The 17,566-nt window shown below is 43.2% G+C and overlaps 1 protein-coding gene across 1 annotated transcript in view; it reads left to right on the plus strand.

Moving 5' to 3' along the window:
* The window catches only part of ZFAND1 (zinc finger AN1-type containing 1), a 188,571-nt gene that overhangs the window by 52,310 nt on the left and 118,695 nt on the right, over positions 1–17,566 (plus strand). Inside the window, exon 2 of the mRNA XM_078685606.1 lies at positions 4,868–4,910. Within this exon, the coding sequence (XP_078541732.1) occupies positions 4,868–4,910 (43 nt within the window). The remainder of the gene's footprint in view (positions 1–4,867; positions 4,911–17,566) is intronic.

Genomic DNA, 17,566 nt, shown 5'->3' on the forward strand with positions numbered 1-17,566 from the left:
GTCTGGTTGGGGAGCCACTTGAGTGTCGAATGTTTCAACTGTAACAAAAGTTTCAGTCGCTGTCACCTCCAGAAATGGACGTAGTGCCTGCCGCACTATGGTAACTTCCGCTGCGCTGTCGAGCAGAGTCACAGCCCATGTTAAATTCAGGAGCCGGGTTCCCGCCATCTGTGGCATATCTGGCTGTTAAAGCTACACCTTTCTTTTTCTTGAAACTGAGGGCGCGGACAAGGAAAATTGTCTTGTTTTCCCTTTCCTTCAGTCTGCCGAGGCTGCTTACTTCCTTGTGGTGCACCCCGAATTCTGCCGCGCTCCTGGCGTTCCCCTCCACCGGCTTGTGAACCTGATGTTTCCTGCAAAGAACGAGGAGAACGCTGATCAGGAACCTGAAACCTGTCAAGAGACCTAATTCTCGTGCGGTCGCGCAAATCATGAGTGCGCTCAGAAGACACAGGTGTTGGTGACGCAGCACGTGACCCCTGTTTCTGTTGTTGCTTTCCCTGTTTTTTAGTTCTCCAATTTTTCTTAGAAAAGAGTGGACTCTCGTCTTTATCAGTCTGTGACTTCTTTTGTGTTTGCGTTTGCAGTGTTAGTTTAGCAAAAGGGTTAACACCCAAACTATTGCGGCCAATGGTCTTATAAGCCTGGGCAATCATTTTTGGCAATTTGCTTGGCTTCTCACCCTCTTGGACGAGAGGCAAAGCATTATCTACTTGAAAGTTCACTGCATCTCCCTTCACGTTTGCAAGGATGAGATCAGCAACTATGTCAAAGACCCCCACCAACCTCATCCCCAATCTAACTGCCGCTTCAGGGCCGTGCTCATCTTGAACACGCTTAATCACGGAGGGGAGTGAGGTCATTGAGGGAGTGCCAAAACATTTTGCACATACTGCTGCGAACAACTTACCCCAATTGTTACAAGTGGTTAACTCGGGGATCAAGTCTTTCTGCAAAACTAATTGTCAAAATACTGTGTTTCTCCACAGGAGAAGTATTCGGAAATACCGCCTCCAGCTGGTCAAATTTCTCAGCAAGCCAATAAGGTAAATTATCCTTATTCTGAGGACGCTTGCCGATTACCGAATTAACCATGACGGGACTGATAGTCACACTGCCAGGTCCAGCTGGTTGCGCAGCAACTCCAGGTGGTCCCACCTGGACGTTGCGTAAGACGTATCGTACAAAAGCTCTATGCACCCGTATCAAAGAGGTGTGCATCACGTGGAGCTCATCCACTGGAACTGCCAGATAACGTGGGTGTGGGGTGTACCCAGCCAAAACGGGCCAAGTGGCCCTATCAATTGATGAAGGGCCTAAATGGATCAGAGTCACTTCGTGGGGGAGGGCGCCATTAAACCAAATCAGTTGTTGCCATGCCGTTAGCGGAACTTCAAGAGTTCTATAAGGTTGGTAAACATGAGGAAGGGCCAAGGCAGTGTAAGAATGCAACAAATCATCGTCTCCATTCACTGCCAGTAAAGTGACCCAAGAGTAAAATACTTCAAAGTGTTGAGCTGGATCAGCTTCCACTACAAAGATAAGAACAACACCCGCGTCTGGCACTCCATATGCGGTTAAATGACGACAGAGTGCTCCACGGCTATGTGCTGCAATATCTATATCAGCCATGAAGACAAAGGACATATAACAACCTAATGCGGGGCAGTGCAATGAAGGGTTAACAATTAAGAGTAAACACCTTTTAATAATATCAAGCTTGAAAACACCTATAAAAACATCAACATAGGAGGTTACACCGTTACAGCTGTTTCCGGAAACAGAAGTGAGGGTATTGTGGCCAAGCACAAGCACTACTCAAGCGCCTCACAGATAAGAACCAGACCAAAACCTTTGGTGGAGCCATGTTGCAGGGATTCTGCACATATACAGAATTATGCACAGGAAACAAGGACCTCGGTGTATAGTGGTGTACCAACTACCCACCTTAGTGCCCAGAACCCCAATCCGACTAGCTATAGTGTCTCATTTGTTCTTCGTACTACAGCAAAGCTACCAATGATTAGACAACCCAGAACATGTAACTCAGACTCTCAGGAATCGCAGGAGCAAGAACACTCTTTCCCTCACTCACTCATACTTGTCCACAACATGAGAATTCAGAGACACAGTATAGTTTAAAATGTTTATTTTAACTAACGTGCTCTAAAATGCAGTACACGTGCCAGTACCATCAGCATAATGCACAAACACAATATAGTCAGCATTGTTACATTTTCCAAAGAAAATTAACAGGGATATCATTTTATTGAGCTAGTGGAAAACGGCATACTGTGCCTTGCCACCCTCCCCATGCTAAGAACTAGTTTATTATAACTCTTTCGCTCACTCACACATACTTGTCCACAACATGAGTAATCGGACACACAGCATAGTTTAATATGTTTATTTCAACTAACGTGCTCTAAAATGCAGTACACGTGCCAGTACTATCAGCATTGTTACAATTCTATAGAAAATAAACAGGGATATCATTTTATTGAGCTAGTGGAAAACGACCTACTGTACATTGCCACCCTTCCCGTGCTAAGAACTAGTTTATTATAAAAAAAGAAGACCTCTGGACTTTGTCAGAGGGATCCCATACCTCCAAGTCTAGATGCAAAGGTTTACATCTCTAGACAAGCACATCTCTTCTCTCTGGAAAGGTTTTCTTCAAGAGTGTCTAACATGCATGCCTGCAATATTAAAAGCACTCGATTTTCAGCAGTGGAGCTGTGCTTTCGTGTTATGTCTAAGTGCGGGGGACTGACCAAAGCAGAGTAACAAGGGACATTGTTTTTCGACCTTGAACATCTTATGCAGGTGAAAACGACAGAGAACTGCAAGGAATGGGAAAAGCAGGCGGTTCTCATGTGAACACGCACAAGCAGAGGTTTTGCGAAAACCACGTTTTTTTTGGTAACTTGCGCAACAGCAGCAACATGGCAGCCAAGCTTGTGCTAACCTATGCTAACTTAGCAATGTCTGCTGTGAATCCAGCAGCCCCACTACACGTGTAAACAATAACAAGTGGAAATCAGGTTTCAGCGAATATTATGATTTGCACATCCTAAAGTACAGCATTCTAATTTGTTTTGATCCTATTTAAACCTTTGTTTCCATCTAACCTCAGAATTTCAGTATTTCCTAATCACTGATATATATTTTGAAATATTGGTACAGTTCATTTACAGGCTATTCGATTGCCATATGCCCAGCATAACTGATCCTATTAAAATCTTTGTTTCCATCTCACTTCAGAATTTAAGTGTTTTCTTAATCGTTTATATATATTTTGAAATACTGATACAGTTCATTTACAGGCTATTTGATTATTATGCCCAGCACGATTGTCAGGTAATTCACTTGGTAACTCACTTTACAAAATCCTTTGCACTCAGAGAAAGAAATGTAAACACCAAACTCCATGATAAAATAAGGAGCAAAATAAGCAGCAAAATAAGCAGCAACTTGTAAGGGGTATCTCACTTCAGAGGCACCTCCCTCATGATAAAATCCAGTCCTATCCAATTCAGATTCATGCGTCCACCATGGACTGCTCCCACTCTCACCTCTGCAGGTCCCTAGGTAGTGGGTGGGGGGAGTGAAGGAGGGCAGTATGTCGGGAATTAAGTGAAATGCAGGCATCTCTAGTCAGTAGCCGCACTGCCCTTTCCCCTGACAGCAGATGTACTCCCCCCCCCTCGCCAGGCCAACAGTGGTTCTTGCAGCTCTACTGTGACTCCTACTCTCTGATTCGTATGCAGAATCTCAAGTTGTGTGGGACAAACTTGAACATGTAAATCCCGCTTTAGAAAAAAAGTTAAATATTTACTTTTCTGATGCTCCAAATGCCCCCAAATTTTCATTGACTGATAGTTGGACAAAAGACCATGGGTCAAGGTGGCTTTCCCCCAATCCCACTATTCCTGATTGTTTTCTTCAGAACAATGCAGCTTACTCTACTGCTGTAATTCTTTAGGAAAAACTAGCCCCCAGAAGTAGTACTTCTGCATGGGTCCTTTAATTCCTTTCTCGTTATAGTGCCACCAAGAGATCAGCTTTGATTGTTTTCAGAGTATATCTCTAGATTTGGAGATTCTTGAGAAGGAACATACAATCCTCAGTCATTTTTCCAGGCAAAACTGAGTCTTCTAGTAGCAGTATTCTTTCCTTTCCAGACATTGGAGCTGTGTCAGATATGGCAGACCCACTAGTGAAAAGCTGTGTACTATTCACAAACAGTATTTCAATTCCTGCCCCATCCTCAGCCGTCTTTTTCAATAGCAGTATTCAATTTATGTGAAGTGGGAAGAGAACCTTACCCACACTGCAATATTCCACCTCTTTGTAAAATCACTATAGAGACCCTGATCTAGTAGGCCTCTTCTTTTCATATTCACACAACAAGGCATATGGTAACCTGCAGAAAAGACTTTACCGCATACAACAAATCCAAACACATAGAAAATGCATATCATACGACATCAGCAGTAATGTGAATATGTAAGTACTCTCTTTTAAGATTCTACAATTCTATTATTTTACCTTTTGAGACCTATCACCTTCTGGCACTAGGAAACTCAAATCTCTGTGACACCCACATTTAACACTTTCATTAGTTATTAAACTATGTCAATATATAAAGAAATAAAATATGATTTGATGTGTAGTTCACAAAGTTGAATCCTTCTACGGCTAGCTCTGCTGTTTATCCCGTCAACGTTACAAGCAATAAGTCGTTAATAATGGTATTTTCTATTTACAGCTCTCTAAAATTGCATACATTTGGTATAATGCTGTATAAAAACAATTGAACTTTTAGTGTACGTTCAAAAGTAAGCCTGCATTTCTTTTGTTTCAGATTTCCTGCCCTTTGTTTGTGATGGCTGTTCTAGAGTGTTTTGGTAAGAATAATATTCTGAACTATATATTGCAGTGATGCATTTCAATCCCAATATATGCCTTTGTACCAGTACAGTTATTCTATTCTGTCCGTAAAGAATTATATTTACAATTTTATACCAACATTTGTTAGGTGAACTAATGCCATCTATTGTTATCCATACGTCCTCACCCCAGACTTTAATATTGAGGTGAATCCACCTCATGACAGGAAAAAGGAAATCAGAAAGAAGTGGTCTATTAACCCCCCACCTTTGTGGGTGTCTATAAGTATGACAACTTCCCACAAGTCACCCTGTTTTTTTCCACCTTATCATGACTGAGGCAAGTATATTGGCTTGCCCCCCCCCTCCCCCATTCCTCTTTACTGCTCTTTCCTCTGCTTTAGAAACACAGTGACAGGTACATCTGTGTTTTGCTTCTTGATTTCAAACCGCTATATTTCTGACTGGGATGAACTTAAGTCATCTTTAGAGAAACCCATTTGTAATAACTACTCAGGAGAGTCTAATAGGTTGAGAAGCAAATCTTTCAGATCTATTGGCACTGGGGAAATGCTCCAGGATGGACCAACTTCAGTCATCGAACTAGACGTAATTAACAGCCATCTGGAAGAGACAGTTCTGTTTCAAAACTAAAATTCTTTAACAAAACGTTTTGATTATGACAGATAGCCAAATCGCAATGGCATATGTAGGCAAGCAAGGGGAATCAAATTAGTCTTTGCTGAATATGATAGCAATGAAGGTAACAACTTGGACAGAACAAAATCTGTTATCACTCAAAACAGAGAATATCAGAGGGAAGGAGAATATGCAGGCAGATTCTCTGAGCTGCATAATTCCAAGATTCCAGGATCTTTGCATCATACAGTTTGGGCCTTATTACTATGTCGGGCCGAAGGCCGTCCAACAGCTCGTCGGTGGCGTTCCGCCTGACATCTGAGGCATCGGGCTGACTGTCGTATTATCATATAGGCGGTACGACCGATGTCTGTGGGCAAATCAACTCTTTTCCTTTGACACATGCTTTTTATTCCCCTTGGGACTTACCTTTTGTTACTAACGCTCTTCAGCATTTAACCTGTAAGCCTTTGAAAACTATAGAACTAACATTCTTACCCATATGAGTGGTTTTCCTAGTTGCAATTATCTCAGCCAGGCACGCTGGTGAACTAGGAGCTCTCCTGTGCACACCTCCTTATCTAAGAATCCTAGAAGATGGAATTGTACTTAAACACGAACCCTAATTTCTACCTAATTTCTACCTAAGATGGCTATCCTGCTACATAGAGAACAAGATATTTTTCTTCCCACTTTTTTTCCTATACCAAAGTCCTCAGAAGAAACATCTCTGCACTCACTAGATGTCAAGAGAACCCTCTTAATCTTTCTTGAATGAACAAATGCATTTTGGAGACCAGACAAATGTTTTTTAATGTTTGGGAATTTAGATCAAAGGAATAAAGATACTAACATCACTTTCGGTAAATGGATAAGGAAGACCACTTCCTACGCTATACTTTAGCTAGTACTCTCCACCTGAAAAGATACTTGGGCGTCAACCAGAGGTGTATCAATCTTTTGGAATGAACTTAAAGGTTTATCCCTAACTGGTATCTGTGAGCTGGCACTTTGTCATCTCCTCATACTTTCATCAATAACTACAAGATAAAGGGGTTGGGCCTGGATAGTGATAATTTTGGGTTTACATGTGTTGAAATCTGCTTGTTTGAAAGACTGAATGATGTCCTTTATTTGCTTCATTAATATTGCTTTTTTCAAAATTATCCTCTGCTTGCCTTTTATGGTGAAATTGTATTTCTTATTTGGACGGCTAGCAAAGGTTTTGATATGCTTTACTACTAATGACTGGGGACGAGCAGGTAAGGACTTGGGGATAATGTCCTACTTACTTACCGGTAATCTTCATTATCCTTTGTCCTTAACGTCCTCGTCATAGTTAGTGGAACCCACCCACCCTTTCTGAACTGGCTTTTGGTGGATTTGACAAGATTAGGATGAATTGTTGGCAGTCGTCAAAATTAAGGCTCCCTGTTTTCCGTTTTAACTGATTTTTACATATAATTACGGACAGAAAACACTTATTTTCATGTCTGTATAGATTTCTAAATGTGGATAAAAACAGAACCTGGGTTGCTTTTTGAGCAATTCGAAATACTGTCTGTCATGACTTCAGGTCAATAGCTATGTGAATTGATGGGTAAGGGGGTTATAAAAGAAAGGAATGTTGGTAAAAAAAGCTTCAACAGCAGTAGAAATACACAAGGTTGATTAGAGAAATTTGCATATTTTCATATAAGTGCATTGATTTATCTTCTGCGGGTGTTCACTGCATTGAAACTTGGCAGGCATTCAAGCATGAGTGCATATCTATCAATTAAATAAATGTGGAAATATACTAATTTCAGCTTCATTTTTCCACACAACCCAAAATAAATGTGGATAAATACAGATAAATATAGCAAAAAATAAATATGGATAAATACAGACGGAAACGTCAAAAAAATAAATACCATAAAACTGCGAGCCCTAGTATTAATTATAGATTCCCACAAGAGTGCACGGGTAATTAGAGAACCACTCCTTCTTCCTGATTTCTTTTGCCCTATCATGAGGTGGGATTCACTTCAATATTAATGACTGTGATAAGGAAGTTACTAACTAAGGATAATGAAGATTACAAGTAAGTAATGTATGTCGAAATGAAAGGTTTTGTTTTTTACTTTAATGTTTTTTCCATTCTGGTAAACAATGAGCAATTAGTGAGAGGAAATGTTAGACCTGACTCTGATCGTTTATATTCCCCCAAACCCTTTGCTTTTAGCCCTCCTATTTTGCTGAATTTGTTTTTGTTGACTTTAGGGCTCTGTGCACTTTACCACTGCTAACCAGTCCTGACTCCTATGAGGGTCTCATCATAGAAGTCCATCACAAACACCTTTGCATGTATAAGCTAGTGTTTTACTTCAAGGCATTTGTTTCTGAAAGCACCTCAATCCTAGCCATCTGGTCTGCTCACAAAATCCTCCTCCTTCTCTATCGTCTCTCCTTTTACCCACTCACCACATTAAGTTGCAAAGAAAACCTTCTCCTTAAAAATTTCCTATATCCAAAATAATCCTAGACCGCGGTGACCAACAAATTCACTCGACTCCCAACTTATATACTGTATAATTTACTGTTCGCCGTTCTCCATAGGCCAGGCATTGAGTCTTGTAAGCTCCTCCAGAACAGCAAAGATACTCCTAAAATGACCTGTTTCCAACATAAGTATCCCATTTCCAGGCAATTCCACACCTCAATATGAGATCAGCTCAACTTTAGGCCAAAAGGGCAAGTATCAGGATCCCCTAATAATCTCCATAATAATATGGAATCCACCCGTGCTGGGAAATGGAGGGAGGGTCACGTTCCTCCAGGAGTAAGGCTGATCTACTACTGAAACCTGCACGCTTTCATAAGAAAAGGACATATGACAGAGCATTCTCAGGGGCCACACCGAGAATTTGGAATACCCTCCCCACCGACTTGAGAAGAATTACAACCATCACAAAATTCAAAAAATAAGCAAAATCGTTCTATATGAGGAAATTTCTCCCATAGTTCCTTAATCTGTTTTTTACCCAGCTCATTCTGCCTGTCGGACATAATTTTCGCACTGCCAGTTTCACTGTACGATGTTTGGTCTTTTATACCCGTTGTTATCTCATTGTTTTTCTTTTTTTTTGTTTTTTTGTTTTTTTTGTTACTACTAGCCCTTTGGAATTGCATTTACTGCAGTCACATATGTCTAGTAATATGTAATGTTAGGATGGTTGTTTAAATGCTTCTGTAAAGCGCTCTGACACCCTGTGCAGGGTCATGTTCGCGCTATAGAAAACACTAAAAATAAATAAATAAACAATGGCACCAATCATGGTGAGCAGTAACCTGCTGCAGGATAACGGAACCTGACTCCGTTAACTTGCTCATATTAAGAAGCTTCTTTAATGGTGTTGTCCAACATCCTTCATTATTTCCCAGCACAGTATCAAGCCATACACTCAAGTGGGTTCTGCCCTTCCAGTTGACCCACCGGCTGAGCACAGGACCGGGAGGCTTCTCTTCCTTACCCAATACTCAAGGCCAGTCTCCTACAGAACCCCGCAGCGCTCTCCTCTTTCATTCTTCCTTAAGATTTACTTTAAGTACATGGTGACCTACTCTACTGTCAGAACGTCATCCTCCATTTGTAGGTGAAATGCAGGCATTAATAAAGCTATTCACCAACATGTTGTAGGAAAACAGTCTATTCCAAGAGCGTCTAAGAGCGCCCTAGCCCCATTCAGGTCCAAAATGAAGTGATTGTTCTAGGTCAAGCGCACTTCCTTAGAAAGAAGCTTACTCTCTGCTCAGCCATTCCCTACTTTCTTTGATATGATCATACTCGGCTGGAACTCCCATGTAACAGCAGTAAGAAAAAATACATCTATCAATTGAAAGATCTAAGCAAAACCCTACCCGGCACGGCCGACGAGAAGAGAAAGATGCCTGCTCCTGTATTGATATTTAGGGACGTACATTGGCACAGATCACCCCCTGGATAGAGCATAGCATATGCGGCAGGACCTACCAGCCTTCTGGGCGTGTGTCCCTACTGACAGCATGGATCGATGACAATTCCTGCTGGGCTGCCTGACTCCCCTGCTCTGAGCTGGTTGTCAGGTTCCCTCTGGCACTGATAGGACTCCGAGTCGGATGGCCTCAGGGGACTGGTGCTAAACCTTTCAGCAAAGGGTTATTTATCTTTGCTCTTTAGCTAGTGACAATTTCTATTGATTTAGTTTGGTTTATCAAGTCTCAATTAAATAGTTTTCTTTTTATTTAATATTTCAACTATTGAATGGGTGGTATAGCATTATCTGTACCTGACATATATTCAAGCACTGAAAGAATTGAATTGCACTGCGGAAAGAACCTTTTCCTTATTACAACATTAGGCTGAATGGCATCCCTGGTGGGATGGCGTTCCTCTTGATTACAAGAGGTCTGGTATTCGCACACGTGGGTTGTCTGTGTGCAAGAACACTGGCCATAATTTTATTGGCTGGAAATTCTGACCTGTAAAATCATGTGGGATCAGGCTATAAGTAGAGTCCAACTCCAGCACCCTGCCTCCCTCCTAAGGAATGAGGGAGCAGACAACCAGCTCCTTGCAGAAACACAGTCTGTCCTGCCCTAGTGTTGAGCCTCCCCGGTCTCTTTCCCCCAATCTGCACAGGTCCCCAATACACATCTGCTCAGACCAGGTGATTAATTGGAGCAGAATGAAAATTTCCTAGCTATCGTAACAGAAAGTTTCAATTCTATTCAGGACGCAGAGACGAGGATTAGGCTGTTCTTTCTCACTTTATTCCACTCCAGCAGCCATTAACAAACATATCAAAACTACATTTCCCATGAGCTCATGGAGAATGGAAATAGAAAAAAGTCCAACATATTGTCCAATCCTAGACCAGGATGGATTTTGACCTGAGGACGCTCTACCCTTCACTTTCTTCGTGCAATCGCAGCTTGCCAGTGTTCGAGTTATTCCTTTTTATTGGCGTCCACACCTAGGTCAAACAAGGAAATAGAGTTGAAATTCTGTAATATGGAACAACTTGAACATATTTTAATTACGATGATTCCACTACAAACATAGAATAAGAAATCATTAATGCTCTAGCAATCTTTAGGGAGAATCGAAACACGAGTTACTCACCACTTTGGATTAGGCTAGTTTAAAGCTTATCAACCACCAGAGACGCCAGTGAGGGCACTGGTTTGAAGCAAAACCTTTTGAAGGTGGAATCTGATGACCAGTCCGCGGCATTAAGGATATCCTGCAACCGCGCTCCCAAAGAAAAAGCCTTTGATGCCATCGCACCTCGGACCGAATGAGCCCCAGAGTGAGAAGTGTCTATCCCTGCCTCCTGTATAACTCCGTGGATCTGGCAATTATAGGGGACGAGACAGCCCGTGTGGTTTAGTAAGGGCTATAAACAACTGTTTGACGCCCTGTGGGTGAATGTCGACTGTTGCCACTTCATAGGCTTTCAATGCTCTGACCACACATAACTTTGGGACCTCCGGGAAAGCGGAATAAGACACTGATCTTGAGTAACATTTTGTCCTTCTGGAAATGTGAAAGGTAACTCCCTCCGTAGTGAATATTCTACCCGTAAGGTCCAAGACTCGTACATCAGAAACCCTGCGGTAAGATTTTAGACATAAAAGGGTCGCCAGTTTCGCTGACATCTGTTTCCTAGAAAGATACTTATTTGATGGCCAAGACTTGAACACGTTGAACACTTTATTGACATCCCAAAGGATAGAGTAACGAGGTTCTGGTGTCTTAGACAGCCTGATATCTCTCAAATGTTTGCACACTAGCGGGTGCTCCCCAATAGGGTGATTGTCCACCGGCATATGACCCGCTGAAATAGCAGAATGGAATGTATTAACTGATCTGTAGGCCATGCCCTCTTTGGCCAAGGAAGCCTGAAGATTTCGGACAAAGACAACGTCAGCCCCCATTAGATCAACTTGTTGTCAAAGACACCAACTCCCCCATCTGCACCAAGCTGAGCGGTACCTCTTGCTAATGCTCTCTGCCCAGGATTTCGTGAGTAACAAGGCAGCGTCCTCCGAGAGGCCTGGCACCTTCCAACGTTGTCTGTAACCCATAAGGCCATCAGTTGAAGGCCCCCGACAGTAGGAGATAGTGGGGATTCCCCTGTGGATCTGTGAGGAGATCCCGAAACTGGGGTAGATGGATTGGAAAATCCCAAGAAAGTTCCATCGGAACCGGAAACCAAGCTTGTGAGCTCCATATTGGGGTGATCAAAACCAGATCCGCTAGTTGTCTGCTCATCTGAGATGACACCCTCATGATCAATCCATAATGCGGAAATGCGTAGCCCTGCTCCATACTCTAATTGTGTAGGAACATAGCCATCGATAAGGCTTCCGGATCGGGGCACCAGCTGTAATACTTCTGCAAATGGGTGTCCAGCAGAGAGGCAATGAGGTCTATCGAGAAGGGGCCCCAGAGGCATTGGAGTTCGCAAAATACTCCCCGATGTAGATGCCACAGGCTGGTACCCTTTCAATGGCGGGAGCATCTTTCCGCAACCTGTTTGGATGTCCCAGGAAGGTGCTCCTCCGGAAGGGAAATCCGATTGGATAGACAGTACATCCAGAGGTCCCCTGCCAGATCCGATAATGCCCTGGATCCTATCGCCCTAAATGGTTGATGTAGCGTATCGCTGCTAGATTGTCCATCTTGAGAAGGACGCAACATTGAGTCCACCAGGAAACCTAAGAATTGCATCTTCTGAGAAGGGACGAGGTCTGATTTGGAAACGTTGATCACAAACCCCAGGGACTCTAAGAGAGTCACCGTCAGTTGTAGATGGGCTAGCAGGCATTGGGGGCACTGATTCATTATGAGGATTTCGTCAAAATAAATAATCATCCTTATCCCCTCTAATCTGAGGCGCTCCACCACCGGTTTCATTACTTTAGTGAAGCACCACGGAGCGGAGGACAGACCAAAAGGTAGGGACATAAATTTGAACGTCTGCGAGTTCCATTGGATTTGAAGAAAACGCCTGTGATGGGGAAAAATCGGGACCCTCAGGTACACATCTCTCAGGTCCAGGCGGACCATCCAATCCCTGGCCTGGAGGAGATCCCTGAGGAGATGGATACCCTTCATCTTGAAGTGGCGGTAGATTAGCCACCCGTTGAACTTGAGATTTATTACAGGTCGATAGCCCCCATTCAGATTTTCCACTAAAGATATATTGCTGAGGAAACCACGGGGTGAGGGGTCGTAATGGTCACTGCCCCCTTCCTCAAGAGATCGTAGATCTCCTTGTGTATCTGATCTCTCTGCTCTCTTGAAAAAAAGATGGGTTTTGGGGCAGCAAGTTGGAAAGGTTGCAATGTTGTTGTTGGATGTATTCTATCTGAAAACCTTGCACTGTCTAACACCCATGCGTCTGATGTTAAAGAAGCCCAATTGTGGTAGAAAAACTGTAGTCTTCCCCCTATCACTACATCCACTGAACTCCGAACGCTCACCTTGTTGTTTATTGTAGCCGCCTTTTCCACTTCCTCTACCTGCTCTACGGCATTGCTGTGGCCTGGTAGGGTAGAAGTTCCCAAACTTGTTGGGGTCTTGCCATTGACCACGGCGGGGTTTGGTCGACTTGAAGGAGGCTTGATTGTAAGGACAGCCGGTTGATCTCCCCCTGCCACGACGGGCTCTCCCAAAAACTCTCGGGGTGAAGATACGTATGATAGAGGACTGGGCCTTGTCCAGGGAATTGAACATGTTAACAAATTTACCAAATTCTCTTTAAAGGACCTACGCTACCGGCCCAGCTTCCGAGGTGGCCAATTCCCCCAGCTGAGGGTTAATTTTGATTAACAGGGATCTGCGGCATTCCGTGGAAATGGCCGCATTAGTGTTTCCCAGGAAAATTACTGCCCTTTGGGGCCCAACTAGAAACTGTGTCGGGAGAGATGAGCGTGCCCGAGGCTTTGTCATCTTCCGCCATGTCCAATATTTTAGCTAATGGACCTCCTGTGTCCAGGAGTTTATCCTGGTACGCTCTCCAGGAATGATCAATGCCTTTTTTGGGATCCCTAATAAATTTTGCCAAGAAGGTCGCCTTCACCCCTCAGGTCCACCTCAGGGGTGAAGGCGACCTTTCCCTCTAGAGTTGGTATCGGGCATTCCGCCTTGAGGCAGCTTCTAACTTTAACTTCCCCATGCTGTACTTTCTGTGGATGGTGCCAATGTATCCTGACTGCCTTTATTCTTTTCTTGCTCTCCAGTTGTGTATTTGCAGTCGATGGAATTGTTCCACTATGAGGAGTTCATATTTCACAAGTTGTGTGAGAACTCCAAGGCCCCTTTGTGTTAATGTTGCTGAACTCTGAAAATACAACTTTGAGTTATTTTGTTTTCACAGCTGTATTACGTTTCTGTCACAAGTTTGTGTATTGTGGACTTCCTGAGTTTCACAGAATGCAATGTGTGTGCTGTGGTAATGCATGTTAACTGAACCATAACAAGTTATTAGTGCAATGATCAGTCTCTACTAAAACATAGCAACTTAGTCCCTGGCTCTTTCTTTGGTGTGATAGTTTGTGTATTTAGGTATCATTTATATGCCCAGACTGCATATCATGTTAAGGACAGGCCATTACACAATTAATTCCCAACTCTGTCTTTTGCGTGTCCTTTGAGATATTTGGAATCACTGGCATTGGTATTAATATACTGCCACAGCTGATCTAAAGAAAAAGAAAGAACTTACCTTCTCGCTGCTTCCTCGACGCATCTCTCCTCCATAGTTCCTGCTCCAGCCGGAACAGGAAGCACACCCAGGCTCCCCGTAGCCAATCGCAACACTGCAATGCAGCATTGTGATTGGTCTGAGTGCCATGGTTCGGCACTCAGACGGGCAATTGGAGTTTGGGCATGTTCTCCACCGAGGCTGTAATACAGCCTAGGAGGAGAACATGAAAAGTGCGCATGAATGTTTGGGCGGTCCGAGACTGACGGCCAAACATTAATGTGCACTTACAGATTGTGTCTACCACTCCTCCCTCTGCTCTGAGAGCAGAACAGCCCAGCCCCACAGAGATGCTGCAGCAGGAACAAAGAAAATAACCGCAAGTTATTATCATTTTATTTTTCCTTTATTTCACTGCTAAAAAGGAATGGGGAGACGCTCCTCCGCCTTAGCGGAGGAGCCGCCACTGATGAGCACTGTAAAGCCTCCAGCAACAAGGCTTGGAAACTGTCCAGCAGTCCCCTTGGAAACCAGCAACGGTCATATTTTTCCAGGCATTATCTTGCAAATCTTTGTGCATTCCAGTTTTGCTTCAGCATAGATGTGCATATCTGCTGATATGAAAATCTACTGAGCAAGTGCAAAGGGAAATCTCTCCGTGTGCTGCACCTGCAGACTTTTCAGTGATAACTTCTTACCCTGAAATGGGTTTTACATCTGCCTTGTCAAGAATGGTGTTTTTGCATACTTGTAAAGATTTAAGTTTTGGGTGTAAACAAACTCAAATAGCAGTCCAGCCCTGGAATACGGACTTCCTGCAGTAAATTTACTCACTTTGAAGTCTCTGAGTGAGTAACTCATTTCACAAGTGCAACCTTTTGCATGAGTATTTAACTTATTCCTGAAAAGAATTGGGTGCCTCATATTTTGAATATGACTAGACCTTGCAGGGTTCAACTAGCTGTAAAATGTTATTGCCCATCCATTGAAATAGCACTTGGTATCCACTCATAAGTTTGGCAAACAACCGAGCTGAAACACACGGAGTTAAATGATTGTCCAGAGATTACACAATACGGTCAAGTGGTGTAGGTCATCCTGTGGGTGGCTTCTTTGATAGTAAGTTGGTAACCACGGCACTGGATCACAAGTACAATCTAGGTTGATGTAGAGTAATAATGTGTAAGGCTGACTAAATGTTATCAATAAATTTGCAGGGGACGGTGGTCGCTATCAGTTCTATTGTCAAGTCAGAAACATGTGGCCAAAACTCGATGGATACCATTATATAGTCTATACTGCTCTTGTGATTGCCGCTACAAAAAGTAGAAGCGTTTGGTCTATCCGAAGGTAAACAGCCATTACAAGCTCTAAGGTCATGGCTTGTTATTAGTTTCTTAATTTGTGCCACTGCCGTGGTGCAGGGCACTGTCGGACTGCTGTCTAGAGCAGGGATATTATTTGCTGTGTCTTCCTCTTCAAAAAGATTATCAAAGTCCACCACTGGCTCAAATTTACAGTTAAAATTGCCCCCTACAATTACCTTTGCACCAGGCTCAGTCAAATTAAGAAATGAGTCAAGTTGTTCTATTATCATGGATTCTTTTGTGGCTGGACTTGGCCTGTTGTAGATGTTAATTAAATAAATTATTTTTTTATCCTGAGGTTTAATTTTTACACCAACTAGATCCTGAGACTGTATATACAGCTCGGTTGCTTCAATTTTAAGGGTAATTCTAATCCATATGATAAGTCCCCCTGAAAATCAATCTTAGATCTGCTCAGATGTTCCAAACTAGACATTTATATAGACCCCCTCATTTGCTGAATTACTGAACCCTTCAAATACTGGAAATTAACATGAGTCAGAATACAAAAGAAGTGTATGAAAAGAATAAAGTACACATGCTGCGTGAACTAGAGGGATTCATTGCACAATGGCTTACATATCCTATGTCGCCATTCAGCTCTGCCAATGATTATAATGTAGTAACAAGTACTGATAGTCTAATAATCCCGGAGAGAGGTTTAAAAAAACCGAAGTCTCTTTACAAAAATAATTATGTGGGATAAATGTGCGAGGGTGGTACTATTAACCTTAAGATTACCTTGGGGAAACAGGAGGTACCGGACTTCTGGAGGTATTATGCATGATATGAGGCAAAATAACTTTGATAATGTAGTACTTTGGCTGGCAGTTTCAGAGAGTGACTTGTTTACCAGGCTGATCCAGAACGTAATTTCTGCATTGAACATGATTACTATCCAGAGCACAGTTGAAAAACTGCTGCAACCCGTACAGACATTAGGCACCAATGAAATAAGGCTACAAATACAAGGTTATAAAAAGCATGTCCATTTCTTAGTTGAGTATCTAGATCACTGTGTTGACCCCGACTAAGGCCCTCATTAGGATGTTGGTCGGACTGCAACCGACATTTAGTGCTTCGGTCCGACCGACGCATTAAAATGCATGGCGATCGGGGGGACCGACCGACGATTCTGATGAGCTCAAGGAGCCCGACCAACTGAGAACGGTGATGGATTAAACCCAGATCTTTTGACTGGGTGTGAGTGTTTGATTAGTTTGGATGCTCCGTCCATCACCACCCCCTTTTGTACCGACGACCAACTGTTGGTCAGAAAGTAATCCCTTACAACGGGCGTTGCCTGCTCATGCACCGCCATTGGGATTACGTTTTCCCTTTCAGGCAGGCTTTCAATTGTGGTCTGACTGCCATTGAAAGGCTGTCGGAAACTGAGTTTGGGGGCCCCTAGCAAGGTCCCCTTCCTTCCGCGGCCTCTGCTATGAGGCCTTGGGTGCACTTGAGGTGCCCCTTAAACATCCATGCCACATGGTGCCTGGCACACAGGTCATGGATGTTTCCATACATCCACGTTTCAAATGTGGCTACTGTTGAGGCCCTTTTCCTTCCGCTGCACATGCCCCAATGGAAAAATGGATGTTTCTGACTGTCTCATTGGTGGTCGCATCCGAATCCGTCGTATGGAACCGCTGACTTCTAGTTGGTCGGTTTCCATTCCAACACCATGCCGGTCAGACGCTCGTCTGACTGGCATCGTAATCAGGTCTATATCTCAATGTGTAAAGCAGGCAACTTCACCACCAGGTGTGGTTGCATTAGGACATTCATGTAACAGTGGCAGAATACTTGGATGATCAGAATTCTAAACAACATGGGAAATGCAAAGTACAAGCTTTCCAGTGTACGCCAGAGTGACAGCAAACTTAAGGTGGATACGGCTGGCATTCCCCAAGGATCCTGAAATACATCCAGTAAG

Source organism: Lissotriton helveticus, chromosome 4_1 (assembly GCF_964261635.1).
Source record: "Lissotriton helveticus chromosome 4_1, aLisHel1.1, whole genome shotgun sequence".
NCBI classification, from domain to species: Eukaryota; Metazoa; Chordata; class Amphibia; order Caudata; family Salamandridae; genus Lissotriton; species Lissotriton helveticus.